This window comes from Arvicanthis niloticus, chromosome 11 (assembly GCF_011762505.2).
Source record: "Arvicanthis niloticus isolate mArvNil1 chromosome 11, mArvNil1.pat.X, whole genome shotgun sequence".
NCBI lineage: Eukaryota > Metazoa > Chordata > Mammalia > Rodentia > Muridae > Arvicanthis > Arvicanthis niloticus.
The window spans coordinates 56,188,093-56,204,582 of NC_047668.1; the positions used below are offsets into that span (position 1 = coordinate 56,188,093).

The following is a 16,490-nucleotide window of genomic DNA, read 5'->3' on the forward strand; positions in this document are numbered from 1 at the left end:
GGCTGGCATACCTTCTTCCCAAACCTGCATAGAGCAATCCAAGTTTACCTGCCTCAGGAGAGTGAACCCTGCCCTGCTTGGTCCCAATCTCATTTTACTCAGTCTAACATACCCAATACCTTTTTTTTCTTTTTTGAAATATTGTTACACTGTCTTACCCTAAAAATATAATGTAATTTCTAAAAAGCCATCTTGTTCCTCCCGATATGACTTACCCATATCGATGGCGACCCACGTCTCTGATGAGCCTCTCTGAGAGGTAGGCACCAATTCGATCCAGCTTTTCTGGTGCTGAGAGGGCATAGAAGGTTAGTTTCTCCATGTTGGTCTTCACCAGACCATCCTGTAGAAGACAGACAGCTCAATATCACCATGGCTCCACTCTAATGGAAAGGCTCAAGTCTGGAACAAAGATCAATTCAACTGGTCCCTCAAAGCCTAGCTTGAGAGACCATGGTTTAACCACTGCTCCAGGGCTAGGTGGGTCACATAGTCACCAAGCTAGGAAAACTCAAACATATATGAGGTTTACTGTCCCTAGTTTAACCACAACAGCAAGCTCTAGGATCCTTGAGAGACTTGTCTCAAAAATAACAGTTAAGTGTGACAGAGAGAGGTACTAAAAGTAGTCAGTTTCTGGCCTCCACACATGCATGTGCCGACAAGAGCAGCTGCACACATGCATGCACACACATACACCACATACACATAGATAGGTTTTTATGTGTGTGTGTGTGTGTGTGTATGCATTCATGCATATGCCTGTGTGGGTGTAGAGACATACATGAGTGTGTGGATGAAGGATGAGGCATCATTAAAAGTAATTCAGAGGGGGCTGGAGAGATGGCTCAGTGGTTAAGAGCACTGACTGCTCTTTCAGAGGTCCTGAGTTCAATTCCCAGCAACCACATAGTGGCTCATAATCATCTGTAATGAGATCTGACGCCCTCTTCTGGTGTGTCTGAAAACAGCTTGTAGCATATTCATATACAGAAAATAAATAAATAAGTATTTTTAAAAAGGAATTCAGAATTAAGGTATATATGGATAGTTACCACCAAGACATAAAGAAGGTGATTCTTCAGCTTCTAGGAAATTCTCCAGAGGATAATAGAAATGGGATCCTCCAGATGCCCATCCAGAAGAAGTTAGTAATTCTCAAACAGCAAGGCAACTGCATCAAATCCTGACATCGTCAGACCTCAATGCATAAGACAGTGTGACACAGAGAGAAGCAGAGCCAGACACCTGACAGATGCCAGGGAGAGCCAGAGCCAAAGGCTAGACAGGGGCACGCTTTCACTAATCGGTAGGAAAACATTTCCCTCAGGAGAGTGAGCGGCTGAGACAGGAGTGAGAAAGATGTCTCATTCACATTCCTAACAGCCTCCTGCACACCTAGCCTTCAGAGGGGTCAAATTTCAGAAGGGCCAACTGACAGAGCCTCTCACCATTCCCAGGGACATGAAGAGTCAGTGCCCAAAGACCTTCCCCAGTCAGCAGCCCACGTAGCTCTTAATGTGACCCACCTCAGGATCTTCAGGGAAGATATTGTCCACCAGCCTCTTGTACCTGGGACGAAGGGCGCCGCAGCAGCCGCATACACCTAGAATGGGAAAAGAAAGACCTAGGTGTGAAGCCTTGCTATAAGGCCGCAAAGACCAGGGATCCAGGACCTATGAGGAGAGAAACTGGTGAAGGGCCAGGGCCTTGTTCTTCCCAGGGTAGAGGTCTCCTGATAATTCCCATGTGCCAAGACAGTGGCCTAGTTCAGAGATTGGGCAGAGTGGGACATTCAGAGGAAGAAGCCAGGCCTCAGAAGAACACCTGGAGGGTTAGACCTCACGGGAGAGGCCAGGCACTGCTACCACCCTACCATTTATACACCTACCCCCAACCCCATAATTTTCCGAGATCAGACTATAAAGCCTTCCTGATGTTGTGACCCTTTAGTACAGTCCTTCGTGTTGTGGTGACCCCCAACCATAAAATTATTGTCATTGCTACTTCACAACTGTAATTTTGCCACTGTTATGAATCGTAATACAAATTTCTGATATGTAGGATGTCTGACGTGTGACCCTTATGAGAGGGTCATTTGACCCCTAAAGGGGTCATGACCCACAGAGTGAGAACTGTTGGTCTAGAATGTCCTGGGAAGACGAAGGCCATGTTCAGGATGAGGGCTCTGCCTGCCCTCCCAAATCCCTATTTCCCGAGCCTCAGTTTCCTCTAGGGTCCTTTCCCGTGCCACTCCCACTTCAGAATGGTCCCAACGCTATGACAGAAGGACAGGATCATTAACTATGGACAGAAAATGCTTCTTTAAGTTCCTTGTCTGAGGTATTTGAAGCTGCATTGGAGAGCTGGGCTGGTTCTTCCTCCCAGCCCTTTCCTGGTCAAGGGCTTTGTCAGTCAGGGGGGAATGGAAAAACTAAAAACAATGTAGCAGGGTTTTACAAAGCTACCTTTATTTCATCAAGAAGCCCCAAATGACTCTCTTCAGGATCTCTGAGGCTGAGAAATGATGGTGTTTGGAAATCAACAATAAAACTGGTTTAAAAAAAAAATCCTTCTAGGTCCAGCATTAGAAACGTAATGAATCAAGGAAATAGAAACTTCTGGAAACTGTCCTCTTTAGCCTTCTTCCCGGGCTGCCCTTCCCCTGCCACATCCCAGCTCCTTTGTGCTGGGAGTGGGGGGTGGGCAGAAAGTGGACGGGAAGATCTTTCACAGAGGGGCCCCATCCGAGCCTGGGAAAGTCCGTCCCCAAAAGAAAACCAAGTGTGCCCCCTCCATTTGCCAATTATAGATGAGTGCTGTTTGTACATGCTCTTTTCTTGAAATGCAAATGTTCGCTGGGAAGATGAGGGGTCACTGAGAAAAGAATGAACTGCTTTAGTGGGAATTCCATCACCACACAAAGAACTCTAAATGGGGCCAGTGGTGAAGATGGGAGGGAGCTTGGTCTGGAGTTGGTGGCACCCAGCCAAGAGGAGGAGACAGCCATGGTTTCGGAGCCCGGGCTGATGTGGGTATGTGGGAATAGATGAGGACATGAAGAAGTGCAGGGCAGCCAGGGGCAGGGTACCGGGGAACTGGTCTGCTAGTCCCACCCTGCCCCACAAGGAAGCCTTGTGGCCTCAGCTCCCTCCACCTCAGGCTCCTCTGGCCACCAGACATTTCCTGGGTTTGTCCTGGCTTCCCCTGGCTCCTCCGAGCTTCTTTCTGTGAGAAAGCATTTAGGGCATCTCATTGGCACCCAGAATTATTTCTTACAATTGAATAAATCCCAAAGAGATACATTTCCTCTCTTGGCCCTCAAAGCCCAGGGTTCAAGGCTATAGGCTACACTGTTATCCGTCTGGCTCAGCTTTTTGGACACTTTCTCCAGGTGCCCATGTAGGACATATATCAACTTGTTAGATTCCTGGAACAACTCCATGGAGTAAATGGGCACTAAATTTATTCCTATTTTACAGATAAGTAAACCGAGGCATGAAGAAGTTAAATGACCTGCCTAGAGATGCACAGTGATAACATATGGCCAACCAGGATTTGGACCCTCGAAATCTAGCTTCAAAGACCATAGCTTAACCACTGTACTAGGGCTGGGTGGGTCACATAGTTACCAAGCTAGGAAAACTAAAAGCACACTTGGGGATGGAGGGTGCGAAGAGATGGGGTCCCGATGCATCGGGAGAGAGTACATGAGCATGGTGTGGAGCCGGAGACACTGCATGTCTGCCCATCATCTGGCAACGCTGATGCTCCTGTTGTTAGCTGCTCTGCAAAGTGTCAGAGCATGGTGGTTAGTGATTTAGACTCAGTCAGAGAGGCCTGGGTTGAAAGCCCAGCTCTTCTGGTTTCTTGGTGTATGACCTTGTGTAACTAATTTATCCACAATACTTCATAGATATATGGTAATGATTCCCACTTAGGGGACCCCAAGAGACACCTCATCTTTTTCCTTCAACCTCCTAGAAGAAAAGACACAAAGACCAGGCAGAGGGCTGTTGTACACAGGCGTTGAGAGTCACTTGAGTCATCTGAGTGGCAGGTGAGAGTTAGGACCCACCCTGGTGAGATATGCAGGATGGCAGGGGGATGTCTGGCAGGGAGCTGCTGTGTGGGTGAGCCACGCAAGACTGTGAGGACAAAGGTCTGAGCTGAGTCACTTGTCAAGACAGAACAGGGAGGGCAGACCCAGCAAGACGTGGGTACCTCATAGAAGCAAGAGGGTACGGGGTAAGAATGTGGGGTTCTTATACAAACAAAACCCCAAACACTGTAGTACCTCACAGAACTGGAGAAAACAGAGGTGGTTAGTGGGTGGCATCTAGAATGGGCTATAGTCCTGGGGCATCACTGAAGCCATACTACAGCACAGCAGGAGGTGGTCCTGCTGCTGGGGGTGGAGCTGGGGAGGGAGAAACAAAGAACAGAGCCTGTGACCTCCACCACATTTCCATAAAGCATATCACCTTTCTTTCCTTCCTTATTTCTTGCCCTCTTTCCTCAGGCCTTCCAAACCCAGACACTGGAGCCTTGTTTGGCAGAAGCTAACACGGGTCTCCGGTCAATCTCATTGACAACCCTTGAAAACTAAAATCTCATCTAAGGGATCTAATGAAGCTTTTGAATTCAAAAGCTGTTGGTCTCTAAGAAGCAGTCTTCTGCAATGTGCAGGTTTTCGTTTTGTTTTAAAGACTGAAAGGCAAGACATAATCCCATACTGTAGAACCTTCTAGACATTTGGGTGTTAGGGTGTTTATGAAGAAACCAGCTCACAGGTGTCTGAAGCCCATTCTGTTCTGTTGGGTGCTGCAGTTTTGTTTGTTTTTTAAATCTTTGCAGGGTTTAAAATAAGGTGGGGATGTGAAAAGAACAACCTGGTTTAGGAGGGAGGAAAAGCTCAGAAAAAAGTCAAAGTTTTGTCCGCTGTAAGTTGTTCACCATATTGATAACTACAGAGCTGTGTGGCTCAGTGCAGCCCAACACCAGGATACGCAGTCCAGGATGCATCATCATCTTATTATCTGTTTCCTTTTAGAAAGCAAACAATCATAACCAGAAGCTAGAGAGATTTTTCTGGAATCTCAGCCATAGAGCAGATATATAGATCCATACTTCCTGGGCAATCCAGAGATACGGCGAAGAGCTGGGGATTCTGGGATAAGGCCTGGCTTCTGGAAGCCAAAGCACGTACAGGAAGTGCTGGGAAGCCTACACTGAGTTTTCTACCAGATTCAGAGCAGGTAAATTTAAAGGAGACATAACCCTGCCAGGAAAAACCAAGGAACGCATTAAGAAGCAACTGAAAACAGTCATCAGAAGGAGAATTCAATAGGCTTGTCTATGTTCCTTTAATCTTGCTCTTGAGAGCATTGATTCTTAATGTTTGCACATAGGAGCACGTGGAGATTAACTGTCAGCCACTTGCCTGTAATGTACCTTTTAATTCTGAGCCATTTTATTTCTGGGAGAGAATTGCTCTCTACCAGGGTCATCTCTCACTCTCTGGAGATTGTATCTGGCAGACGCAGTCTCCATTCACCAGAGGCAACTTCCTAAAAGATGCTCTTCAGGTACCAAGATCTCAATCACCTAAAATTCTTTTCATACCTATATTAAGGAAAATGAAGAAAAAGTGGCCTGGCCAACTTCCTGTTCTATCACCAGATAATCAAAACTCAAATGATTAACAAAAAGTTAACAGAATATCCAGTTAAAAAAGGCTTCAGTAGCACCTGACAACTTGAAAACTAAACATGACCAGACTGTCCTGGCCCCCTCTCATCCCTCCTCCCCTAGGACTCATCAGGCCAGATGCAAGGGCTCCTCACAGGACATGCACATAGACGATTCCCTGACAGAAATGTTTTTCCCACCCATGGTGTGTGGTGGGGTTGAGGGGGGGGCACTGAGCTCCTTTCTCAAGGGCATGAAGCAGACATGCTGGAGATGGGGAGCCAGAGGTCTGGATTCTCCTGCCAGCCCATGTCACACACCCTGGCCTTCTCCCTGCCTTGCTGGCCTCTGCATGGCCTGAGCTATCTCACCAGATGATCCTTTCCTGTTGAGGAGGGCCTGGTGTGCAGCTACGGTGAGAGCACGAGCCCGGCTCTGGCTGTTCTGGATCTGATGGTGAACAGCCCAGGTTGCTGGCAACATCATCTGCTCTGCTGGCATTGCCAGCCTTGCCAGCTTCTGTCCACTGTAGCCTTTTCTCCTGGCTGCCCCCACCCTGCATTCCTGACCAACCTGTCCTTTTGGCCAGAGCCGCCTATGGCAAGTGCAAGATGAAAACAAAAGTCCCAACTCTAAACACTGCACACTTTTCAAAATCTAGGCCTCCTCTGGTGACACCTTCTTCCCAGTCCATACGACCTGCAGGTCTTCCAAGATGCAAGAGAGTCAGTCAGTCTCCTTTGGATTTCTTGTCTTCTTGCCTCACTGCCTCTGATTCTCTTAGGCTTATCTTTAATACCCAACAAACCTCAGGGCTTACCAACTACTCTGGGCTAAACACTAGGCCATGTATTTTATAAGTATTTCATACAGAACCTGTTATGACCGGGTAAGATAGAGAGGCAGGACCTGAGCATATGGATGTCTTTGCCAGGAGGATCCCTACTCCTCTCATTATTACAACTGAAATGCATGTTCAACTAATCCCCAGGCTCACTCTGTATTGTTCTTTGACGCTGGGTTCGAAGCCTGGATGCTTGGCTCTATCCTGTCAGTCCAGCCATTGGCCAGTCATCTTCTTTTCGTCTATTTCTGATGGAGCATTGAGGTTACTCTGGTTTAGTTTATTTTCCAGTTGAAGAGTTAGTGTGGCTCCATTTCTGCATCAAAATCTCAACCCTTGCACTTAGCATTTGACCAGGGAAGCCCATTCACGGCGGGGGTCACCCCGTCCTTCAGCCATCCTCCACTGTAGGTGCTTCTTTAATTCTCTGTCTCAGAAGACTCAGGCCCATGGCAGAGAACAGGCTTCCTATTATAATAGGAAGTCCTAAAAGGAACAGAGGGTGGAACATGCAGCAAATGAGGTGACAGGGATCCAGGGTACAAGCTAGTGTGGGTGGTGACCAGCAGCAATACGCACCCTGACTCAGGGCCTGGCACAGGCTGGACCTCCATCCCTAACGCCTCTCTCTGCCAGCTGGAGCCTGTGCGAATGCATACTTTGCACTGAGCCTCCCAGGCAGAGTTCAGGCTGTTATTTCAGTGATTCATCTTTTCTTCCTCTAAAGAAACTGTAAATTGCCCAGGTCTTGTGTCCTGCAACCTTGACCTCTGTACAGTATCCTGAGCACAGCAGCCCCAGAGGGGCAACTAACATGAGTGTGTCTTCTTTGCCTGCCTTTGATCAGCATGAGACCCAAGGAAGTCCCCTCCTCTCGGCTCTCATTTTCTGTCTTAAAAACATCAGCACCATTATCCCCATTCACACACACACACACACACACACACACACACACACACAGTAAAACCTTTTTACTCAAAATAGCCCATATTTATTTTCTTCTATAATCTCCCTGTAAAAACAAGGGCTAGACTTGGTTGTCCCTACCAAAGCAAAGGGAATTTAAAAAACAACAAAACAATTCACAATAAAGTCTAACCCAGGGCTAAATGGCACAGACGGCCTTTTTAGATGAATTGGAGGAAATGGGACAAAGTTCACAGAGAAAGGCGGGTCACCCCATGCAGTCCGTCCCATGAGTACCCAGCTGCCTGCTCAAAGGACACTGCTTAAAGTCCAGCCCCTGTACAGTGCTGGCTGGACCATGTGGCCAGGAGGAGGAAGTTAAATATAAACACGGGCTCCCATCAAGGATCGTGCCCTTTAGTTGGGTTAGAGAAGAACCCCCTCCCATAGTTGCTGGTGCGTCCCAGTGAGTCCAAGGGGGTCCATCAAACTGAAGATATCAGATTTGGATCAACTCAGAAAAGCACCTAAAGAGGCAGGACTTGAACTGGCTCCTTAGAGGTAGAACACGCAATGGAACTCAAGCCGCTAACCAGGGAGGAGAAACTTGGTTAAGTTCCCTTATCCATAATCTCTCTGTCCCTTGTTTCTATTTTAAAAAGACACCAAGCTCTTGGAGACACTGTAATCACATTGCTCAGAGATCATGATGGACATTGTGGGCGTTTGCTCTCTGTCTGTTTCTATGTTTTCACACGTGTTTAAAATACATACATGAAAGTCGGGTCCTGCGGGGCACTGTCAAAGCTTACTCTCTTCTTGTGTCAGAAATGCCTAGACCTTCGCACTACATATTCTTTCCGGGAACTTTAATGGCTGCTTATTATTCAGTCTTTTGACCAGATGCCGATTTATTTAATCATTCCTCTTGCTCCTGATTTCTCACTGCTCAGAGCGAGGCAGCCATTTGCCCCGGGTAATTAAAGCCAGGGAGCCACAGGGGCACAACCTGGATCTGCTCAGTTGGCGATTAGGACATTGATGGTATCGTGTGGCTGCTGGTGTACAGTTGTGGGGGGCGGGGCACAACGGCGGGCGCCAGCATCTTTCTCTCACCCTGGAAGATTCTAGATGGAGAAGGATAAGAGAAGATTCAGGTGAAAATGAACCTGGGGAAGGAGTCAGGAAATGATTTTTAGACAGTCCCCACTGAAAAAAGAATTCTGTGGCAGCTGAATTCTCTCCGGGGAGGCAGATGATCCAGGAGCTGGCAGTAGCAGGCTGACCTTTCACGCTCCAGAGCCTCCAAGATGCTCACCACTTTCCAGCCGACTCTCTCAGCTAATCTGATTGCCACCTTAATTGAGAACAGGAGTTTGAAAAGAAACGTGTCTGATTGATTTAATGTCGGGACTTCAATTCTTTACTACCTGTGGGCTTCCCCCGAGGATTTTAGTACCGCGCTCCAAACAGATAACAAATAAAACCAAACAGAATCTCTTCCGATTGGCTGACTCATGGGACCACAGACAGTAGGAAATATTTATCTCACCATGTCCAGGGACCTGATAGCTTGGTTTTTGAACCTCAGTCTCAGCTCTAACAGGTATATAGCCTGAGGCAAGATATCTAAGCCAAGTGTGCCTTGGTCTATGCAGCAGTGAAATGGGACTGAGGAAATCTGTTTCTTGGGGTTTTAGCATAGACTATCCTGAAACAAGCAAAACTCTTAATTGTTCCTGCCACAAAATAAACACTCAGTTTACCACAGCCTTCATCACCGGTACCACCAACCATGCGGCACTGTGACAACCGATTATTATTTAGATTTATTTTTGTGTATGAGTGTTTTGCCTGCATGCACACATGTGTACCTGGTGCTTACAGAGGCCAGAATCCCAGGAACTGGAATTACAGAAGGTCACGAGGCCACTGTGTGGGTGCTGGGAACCAAACCTGGGTCCTCTGTAAGTACAAGTACCCTTGGTCACTGAGTCATTTTTCTGTCACCATCACCACCACCATCCGCAGCAGCATCTTTAGCCCAGGCTGGGCTCATGTAGCTAAGGATGGCTCTGAATTTCTGGTCCTCTTCCTTCTACCTCCCAAATGCTTGGATTATAGGCACGCAGTATCCTAAGCAAGGTTTATGCAGTACTGGATGGGTGGGCCATGGGTATATATGATAGGGGCTCCAAGCATGCCAGTCAAGCATTCTATCAACTTGGTTACACCCCCAGTTTCAAGTGTTAGGGGACACTGGATGCCTGCATCCAGCCACCGCAGGAACAAGCTCCATCTTGCTGAGACGGTCAAAACGGAGTTCATGTTTCTCAGGTCTTGGAACCAATTTCTATCCTGCTTCTCAGATGTTTCGTGTTTGTGTGTTAATCAGGGAAGGGTGTAAAGAGGAAAGATGCTGTCATCCAGTTATGTAAATGAGGGCACTCATATAATAAATGTATTGTTTGTCTTAATTAACTACCTGCAGCCTGCCCAGTCCTTTGTTCCCTTATCATTCTAAATTCTGGGCCAGAGTCCAGGAAGGGACCTGACTGCAAAAGCCGACTCAAACCCTGAAACCAGGTGACCCAGATGATGTCAAGTCATGAATGTCAACTTCCTTGCTCTTGTGTCAAAATATGATTGGTCAATGTAACAGCCCACCCTGCTCCCCTTGCTTTGTGTTCCTGTCCTATAAAGATGTTGTATAATCTCCCTTTGGGGACTCAGACCAGATCCCGAACTGGCTGCCTCCCTGTTCGAGCAGGAAATAAAGCTTTCATTTTTAGGCTTTTGTCTCTGAAGTAAGTTTTCTCAGCTTCCGTCCAGAGCCCAACACAAGCAATTATTATTAACATTTCTAGGGTGGGGGAGAAGTCACAGTCAACAGAGTGCTTGCCACGCGCTGAATTAGGATCCCCTGCAACAACTCAAAAGCTGAGAGTTGTATCCTATGTCTGTAACCCCAGAGTAGAAGGGGCAGATTCCTGGAGCTTGCTATCCAGCCAGTACAGCCAACTGGACTCCAGGTTCAGTGAGAGAACCGGTTCTGAGACTCTGCCTCAGAATAAACCCAGTAGCAACCTCTGGCCTCCAGCTGCACATGCACACACATGCACACACGTGCACACACATGCACATACATGCACACACAGTTTTTTTCCCCCAGTTTGGAAGATGTCAGGATAGAGGCAAATGAAATAGCAGAACATAACTGGCCACTACAGATTTTGTCTTTAATTTTGTTTTATTTATTTATTTGTTTATTTGTTTATTTATTTATATTCAGCCAGGCAGTGGTGGCCCATGACTTGAATCCCAGCACCTAGCAGGCAGATCTCTGAGTTTGAGGTCAGCCTGGTCTACAGAGTGAGTTTCTGACAGGACAGCCAGAGCTACACAGAGAAACCCTGTCTCAACAACAACAGCAACAACAACAAGAAGATGTATTAATTCTATGTGTATGGGTGTTTTGCTTGCATGTATGTATGTGCACCAAAAGTTTGCCTGGTGCTTATGAAGTTCAGAAGAGGGCACAGAGTCCCTTGAAACTGAAATTAGAATCACTGTGAGCTACCTTACCATGTGGATGCTGGGAACCAAACCCAGGTCCTCTGAAAGAGCAACAAGTGCTCTTAGCTACTGAGCCATCTCTCTAGCCACTCTATATTTTATGCTTGGAGTGTGTCTTAATTATGGTTACTGTGATGAAACACCATGACCAAAAAGCAACTTGGGGAGAAAAGGGTCTTAACTGGCTTACACTTCCACATCACTGCTCATCATCAAAGGAAGTCAGGGCAGGAACTCAAACAGGGCTGGGGAATCTGAAGGCAGGAGCTGATGCAGGCGCTATGGAGGGGTGCAGCTTACTGGCTTGCTACTTGTGGTTTGCTCACCCTACTTTCTCATAGAACACCACCCACAATGGGCTGGGCCCTCCCCCATCAATCACTAATTAAGAGAATGCCCTACAGGCTTGCCTACAACCCGATCTATTTTCTTAATTGAAGTTCCCTTTTCTCAGATGACTTCAACCTGTGTCAAGTTGACATAAAACCAGCCGGCACAGTATGTGAAGCACACAGAGCTGTTAAGAAAGCCTATCTCAGACCCAGACACCCATCCCCTCTCAGATGTCCAAGGGCAAAGCTCTGTGGGGAAACACCAGTGGAAGGTGGTGACCATGGCCAGCAGCCACCGCCGGCGTGTTTCGAACTCATCCGTGCTGGACACTCTGCTTTCTTTCAGTGAATCTTTACAGTTTCTGAGGTTGGTAAAATTATCTTTGTATTCCAGATGGTGGCAAAGCCGGGCTCTCCTCCAATATGCTGACTTGTAGAAATGAAAGATTGGAGGTCTCTCCTGCAAATACCTCATATTGTTGCTAGGTAAAAAATAGAAATATGAATATATTCAAAAGGAGTATGAAACACAGGCAGGTTCATACACATTAAATGTTATGCACACATAGATGGGGTTGCTGAGGAGACTGGAGCGGGTAGAGTAATTTTGAATGTTACTTAAGAGAAGAATTTCCACTGTATTGTGAGAAAAAGAGCAGCATTCACGGGAGGAGAGGGTAGAAGAAAATCACATTTCCTGAATGTTTCATTTTTTTAATTCTGTGTATGCATGTGTGTTTATGTCTCCACACACATGCAGGTACACATGAATACAAGTGTCCATAGAGGCCAGAAATGGAAATCAGATCTTTCAGAGCTGGAGTTACAGGCTGTGTGAGCCACCCACCATAAGTGCTAGGAACTGAACTTGGGTCCTCTGCAAGAGTAGTATGTACATTTAACCACTAAGTCCTCTCTTCAGCCCCTAAGTGTGTATTACTTTATGTGTTTAACTTGAGCATTTTGCGTTAAAAACTAAAAATCCCATGAGACTGTTATTACCACTCTTCAGATGCGAAACCAAAGCCCAGAAGGGTTAATTCATTGGCCCAAGATCCCACAAGCAAGGAATTGGGTGTGTGTGTGGGGGGGGGGTGCAATTGTGCATATAAAGACCCAAAGGGAGAAAGAGTATATCAGGCAAGTATGGAGAAAGTGGGTAAGTAGAAATGGCCAAATTCTGGGATGGAATGTTTTTTTTAAAAAGTTGCCCATAAGACCAGTGAGATGGCTCAGTGGGTAAAGGTGCTTGCCATTGAGTCTGATGCCCTGATTTGATTCCCACAACCCACATGGTGGAAGGAGAAAACCAATTCTCATCAGTTGTCCTCTGATTACACTGCATTTTGTAGCATGTTTCCACGCACCCACAGACTCCCATACACACAATAAATAGATGTACGAAGTAAAACAAGCTGGGTGTTGTGGTGCACGCTTGGGAGGCAGGGACAGAGGGATCTCTGTGAGTTTGAGGCCAGCCCAGTCTACAGAGTGAGTTCCAGTCAGGCTGGGCTACACAGAGAAACCCTGTCTTGTACCCACTCCAAAAGTGAAACAAAATATCAAGTTATCTATAACGGATGAAACTGCAATCAGCTTTGTGGATAGGACCAATGTCCTTCGTATTGATACTGAACCATAGCATCACATCATGTCACCATCAGAAGATGCTGTGTGAAGGATACATGGGACTTTCCTATGTGTTTCTTTGCAACAACTTGGTAACCTATATTTCTAAATAATTTTTTAAATTTAACGTAATAATTAAGGCAAAGACGTTTCCCCTGGTAGAGATGGGAGCCGTCAAGAAGACTGGATATGGATAGAAGCCTCAAGCACACACAGGGGTCCAAGAGCACAACCTCACATCACACTGCACCTGCCTTCCCCTCTGAGTGACAACCAGCCTCCCACTAGGTTAGCCACTAGTGGAGGGAGGAAGACGATTTGCCAGTATACTGAGGGAACCAAGATCCCCACAGTGACAGGGGCAACTTGGGGGGTATAAAGCAGTAATGACACATGAATGGCCTTTGTGCTCCCCTCCCCCCCCCCCCGTGACTATTAGATCCAATCAGAAATAAAACGTAGTGGTGGGCGTGCTAATGCTGTCTGGGAAAGTGCCCTGTGTTATAGTGTCCTCGGAGGGTGTGAGCTCCTCTGGCTGGGTGGCTTTCAGGGGAAGCAGAAGTCAGTCACAGCCTTGAACGGTATGGGCCTAGCAGTGAAGAGGAGGAAGGGCTCATCCAGGCAAGAAAGGCTGCTGTGCAAAGGTCACATGGGCAAATGTCCCAGGAAAAGAAGCTTGCTTGGGAATCCTTGCAGACTCACAATCCTAAGGTCTTAATGCAGAGTGAACACTCACTAAAACGTCCGAAAATCTTAAATGATATTCATAGAAGGCCATTTCTAAAGAATTATCTTCAATCCAGGCATGGTGATGCAATTTGGTCCCCGTACACTGGAGACAGAGGCAGGGGATATTGAATTCAAGGCAGCCTAGACCATATAGTGAGAAGTTGTTAGGTTATATGGCAAGATCTGTCTTTCAGAAAGAAAGAGAAGGAGGGAGGGAAGAACTAAGGAAAGAATACTTTCTTCAAGGTTTTTCACTACATATAAGAAGAGTTTACAGGCTGAGAGGTGGCTCAGAAGTTAGGAGTCCCAATTGCTCCTGCAGAGGATCCAGGTTCAATTCCTAGCACCCACATGGTGGTTTACAAGCATCTCTAACTCCGGTTCCAGGGCATCATATACTCTTGTCTGGCCTTTGCAGGCATCAGGCATACACTCAGTACACATACATACATGCAGGCAAAACACTCATATGAATCAAATAGACAGACAGACAGACAAATGTGCATGCCTTTAATCTCAGCACTCAGGAGGCAGAGGTAAACAGATCTCTGAGTTCGAGCCAAGGCTGCATAGTAAGACCTTGTCTGAAACAAAAGCAAGACCACAATCTAAGAATGGTGTGTACTACATTGGAAATGCATGCACTGGAATTCACCAAACCAGGATGAATTCATGTGCCATCAGCTGTATCACTCAACCTCTCTGTTAGCTTCCTTGTCTGCAGGAGGCGCTCAGAGTAACTCCTACAGTTCAGTTCCAGACATAGGCTTCATCCCACATTTTCCTGTTGTCAAGGTAGCATTTTGAATGAGTGCTTCAAACTCCAGGGAGACCCACAAGAATTACTGCTTCTTTTCCAAATTCTTTGACATGCATCTTGTTTATATTTCCATGCGAGGTTGAAAAAGTAATGTTGGAAAGAATCTATGCATGTTACAGCTGTTCTCATTTTTTCTAGATCATTTCCTGAGGTTGGATTTTCAGAGACCATGGGTTTAAGCAGGAATAAGACTCAAGCATCTGAATTGGGTCTTCAGGTGCAGGACAGGCCCCCACTGTAGCAGGAGAGGATCTGGGGGCAGGAGGCACTTCACTTGTTGGGGTAAGGAGGGAGGAGCAGAAGATAACCTCGAGCCTGAGGGATACTGAGGGAAGTAACTCATGGGCTCTCAGAAGAGAAACCCAGCTGGACGGATTTGAAGTTTAGAAGCGTGTTACAGATGGGAGTCAGAGCCTGGGTGGGAACAGGACGGAAAGCCCAGAGGGCCAAACCCTGCAGACAGCACAGAGAGAGAAAAGATGAAATCTTGAGGCTACTGAGAAAAATGGTTGACTCTCCATTTCTAAGGGTGTGTTAGCCACACTCACTGGTCCTGAGGGTTGGATTAGAACTCATCCCACTCCTGACGAATGGCTGTGTGTATGTATTAAAAGATCCAGTAGGTTAAATTCTTTTTAATTTATTGTATTTATTTCTATTGTGCATGTGAGCAGGGACACACAAGTGGAGGTCAGTTCTCTCCTTCACCATGTGAGCCCCAGGAGTTGAACTAAAGTCTCCAAGCTTTGCATACATAGCAAGTGCCTTTACTCACTGGGCCATCTCACCAGCCCAGAACGGCAATATTGATACTCTCATATCAACAGAGTGCCACATGAGGTTTGAAAAACAGGCATGAGACACAAAGTGATTTGTGGCCAGAGTCTGGAAACTACCTAGTAATCTTCAGGGAGAACAATGGAGAGGCTTCCAGCATCAGTAATCTATTTTGCAGGTTCCCACTAAACATAGGCACAGGACATACTTTCACTGTGATGTCTGCCAACAAAGGCATTCCCAATGAAACTTGGCCAGATGGCTGAAATGTGTTTGAATAAATAATTTAAGAGCAAACTTCACTGGCATCATTTTGAAGACAAGGGGACACCATGGGGAAATTCCTAGGGGAGACGTTTAATAAGAAAGGACTGCATAGAACAGTCCCTGGCTGTCTATGGTTTCTTCTTCTGAAGTCTGTTATCCAAGGCCCAACTTGGTACAAAGAGATTAAATGGAAAACGTCAGAAATAAAAGCTTCTAAGTTCTGAATTGCATGCTATTCCAAGTAGCATAATGAAATCTCATGGCGTCTCAGTCCACCCAGGCAAGAATGTGAATGTCCTCTTTGCCCAGCATATCCAAATTGTATACGCTATCATCCAGATACTCACAGGGTAGACATCCTGGTTATCAGACTGACTGCTACAATATTGCAACGCTTGTGTTCCACTAAACCGTATTTTATTTGAAAATGGACCCAAAGTGCAAAGGTAGCAGTGCTGGCAACGTCCACAGTACGTGATTATTATAACTTTAATTTTTTCAAATCCCATTCTTAATGATGGTTCTTAAAGGCTTTAAGCCCACCAATTAGAGTTGTTTTAGTTTCTTGTTGTCATTAATCTGTCAATAAATTTATAAGTTTATAAATTACTGTGAATAATTTGTAAACTGAACCTATCATATTATAAAACTAAACATATTACAGGAATAAGACACAGGCTATTTAAAATTCAGTACCATCCATAGATTCAGATATCTGGTAGGGGTGAGGCTTGGGATAAGGAGGAGTATTAGACTTTTTCATTGCTGTGGTAAAAAATCTGACAAAAACTACCTGGGGGTGCTGGAAAGATGGCTTAGCAGTTAGGAACACTGACTATTCTTCCAGAGGTCCTGAGTTCAATTCCCAGCACCTACATGGTGGCTTACAACCATCTTGTAAAGTAATCAGATGCCCTCG

General features: G+C 46.1%; 1 protein-coding gene across 3 annotated transcripts in view; it reads right to left on the bottom strand.

The window, feature by feature from the left end:
• The window catches only part of Efr3b (EFR3 homolog B), a 77,489-nt gene that overhangs the window by 38,194 nt on the left and 22,805 nt on the right, over positions 1–16,490 (bottom strand). For all 3 annotated transcript variants that reach the window (XM_076942224.1, XM_076942225.1, XM_034514218.2), the window contains exons 2-3: positions 1,530–1,606; positions 216–343 (exon numbers count right to left, since the gene is read on the bottom strand). In XM_076942224.1, coding sequence (XP_076798339.1) covers positions 216–343; positions 1,530–1,606 — 205 coding nt within the window. The remainder of the gene's footprint in view (positions 1–215; positions 344–1,529; positions 1,607–16,490) is intronic.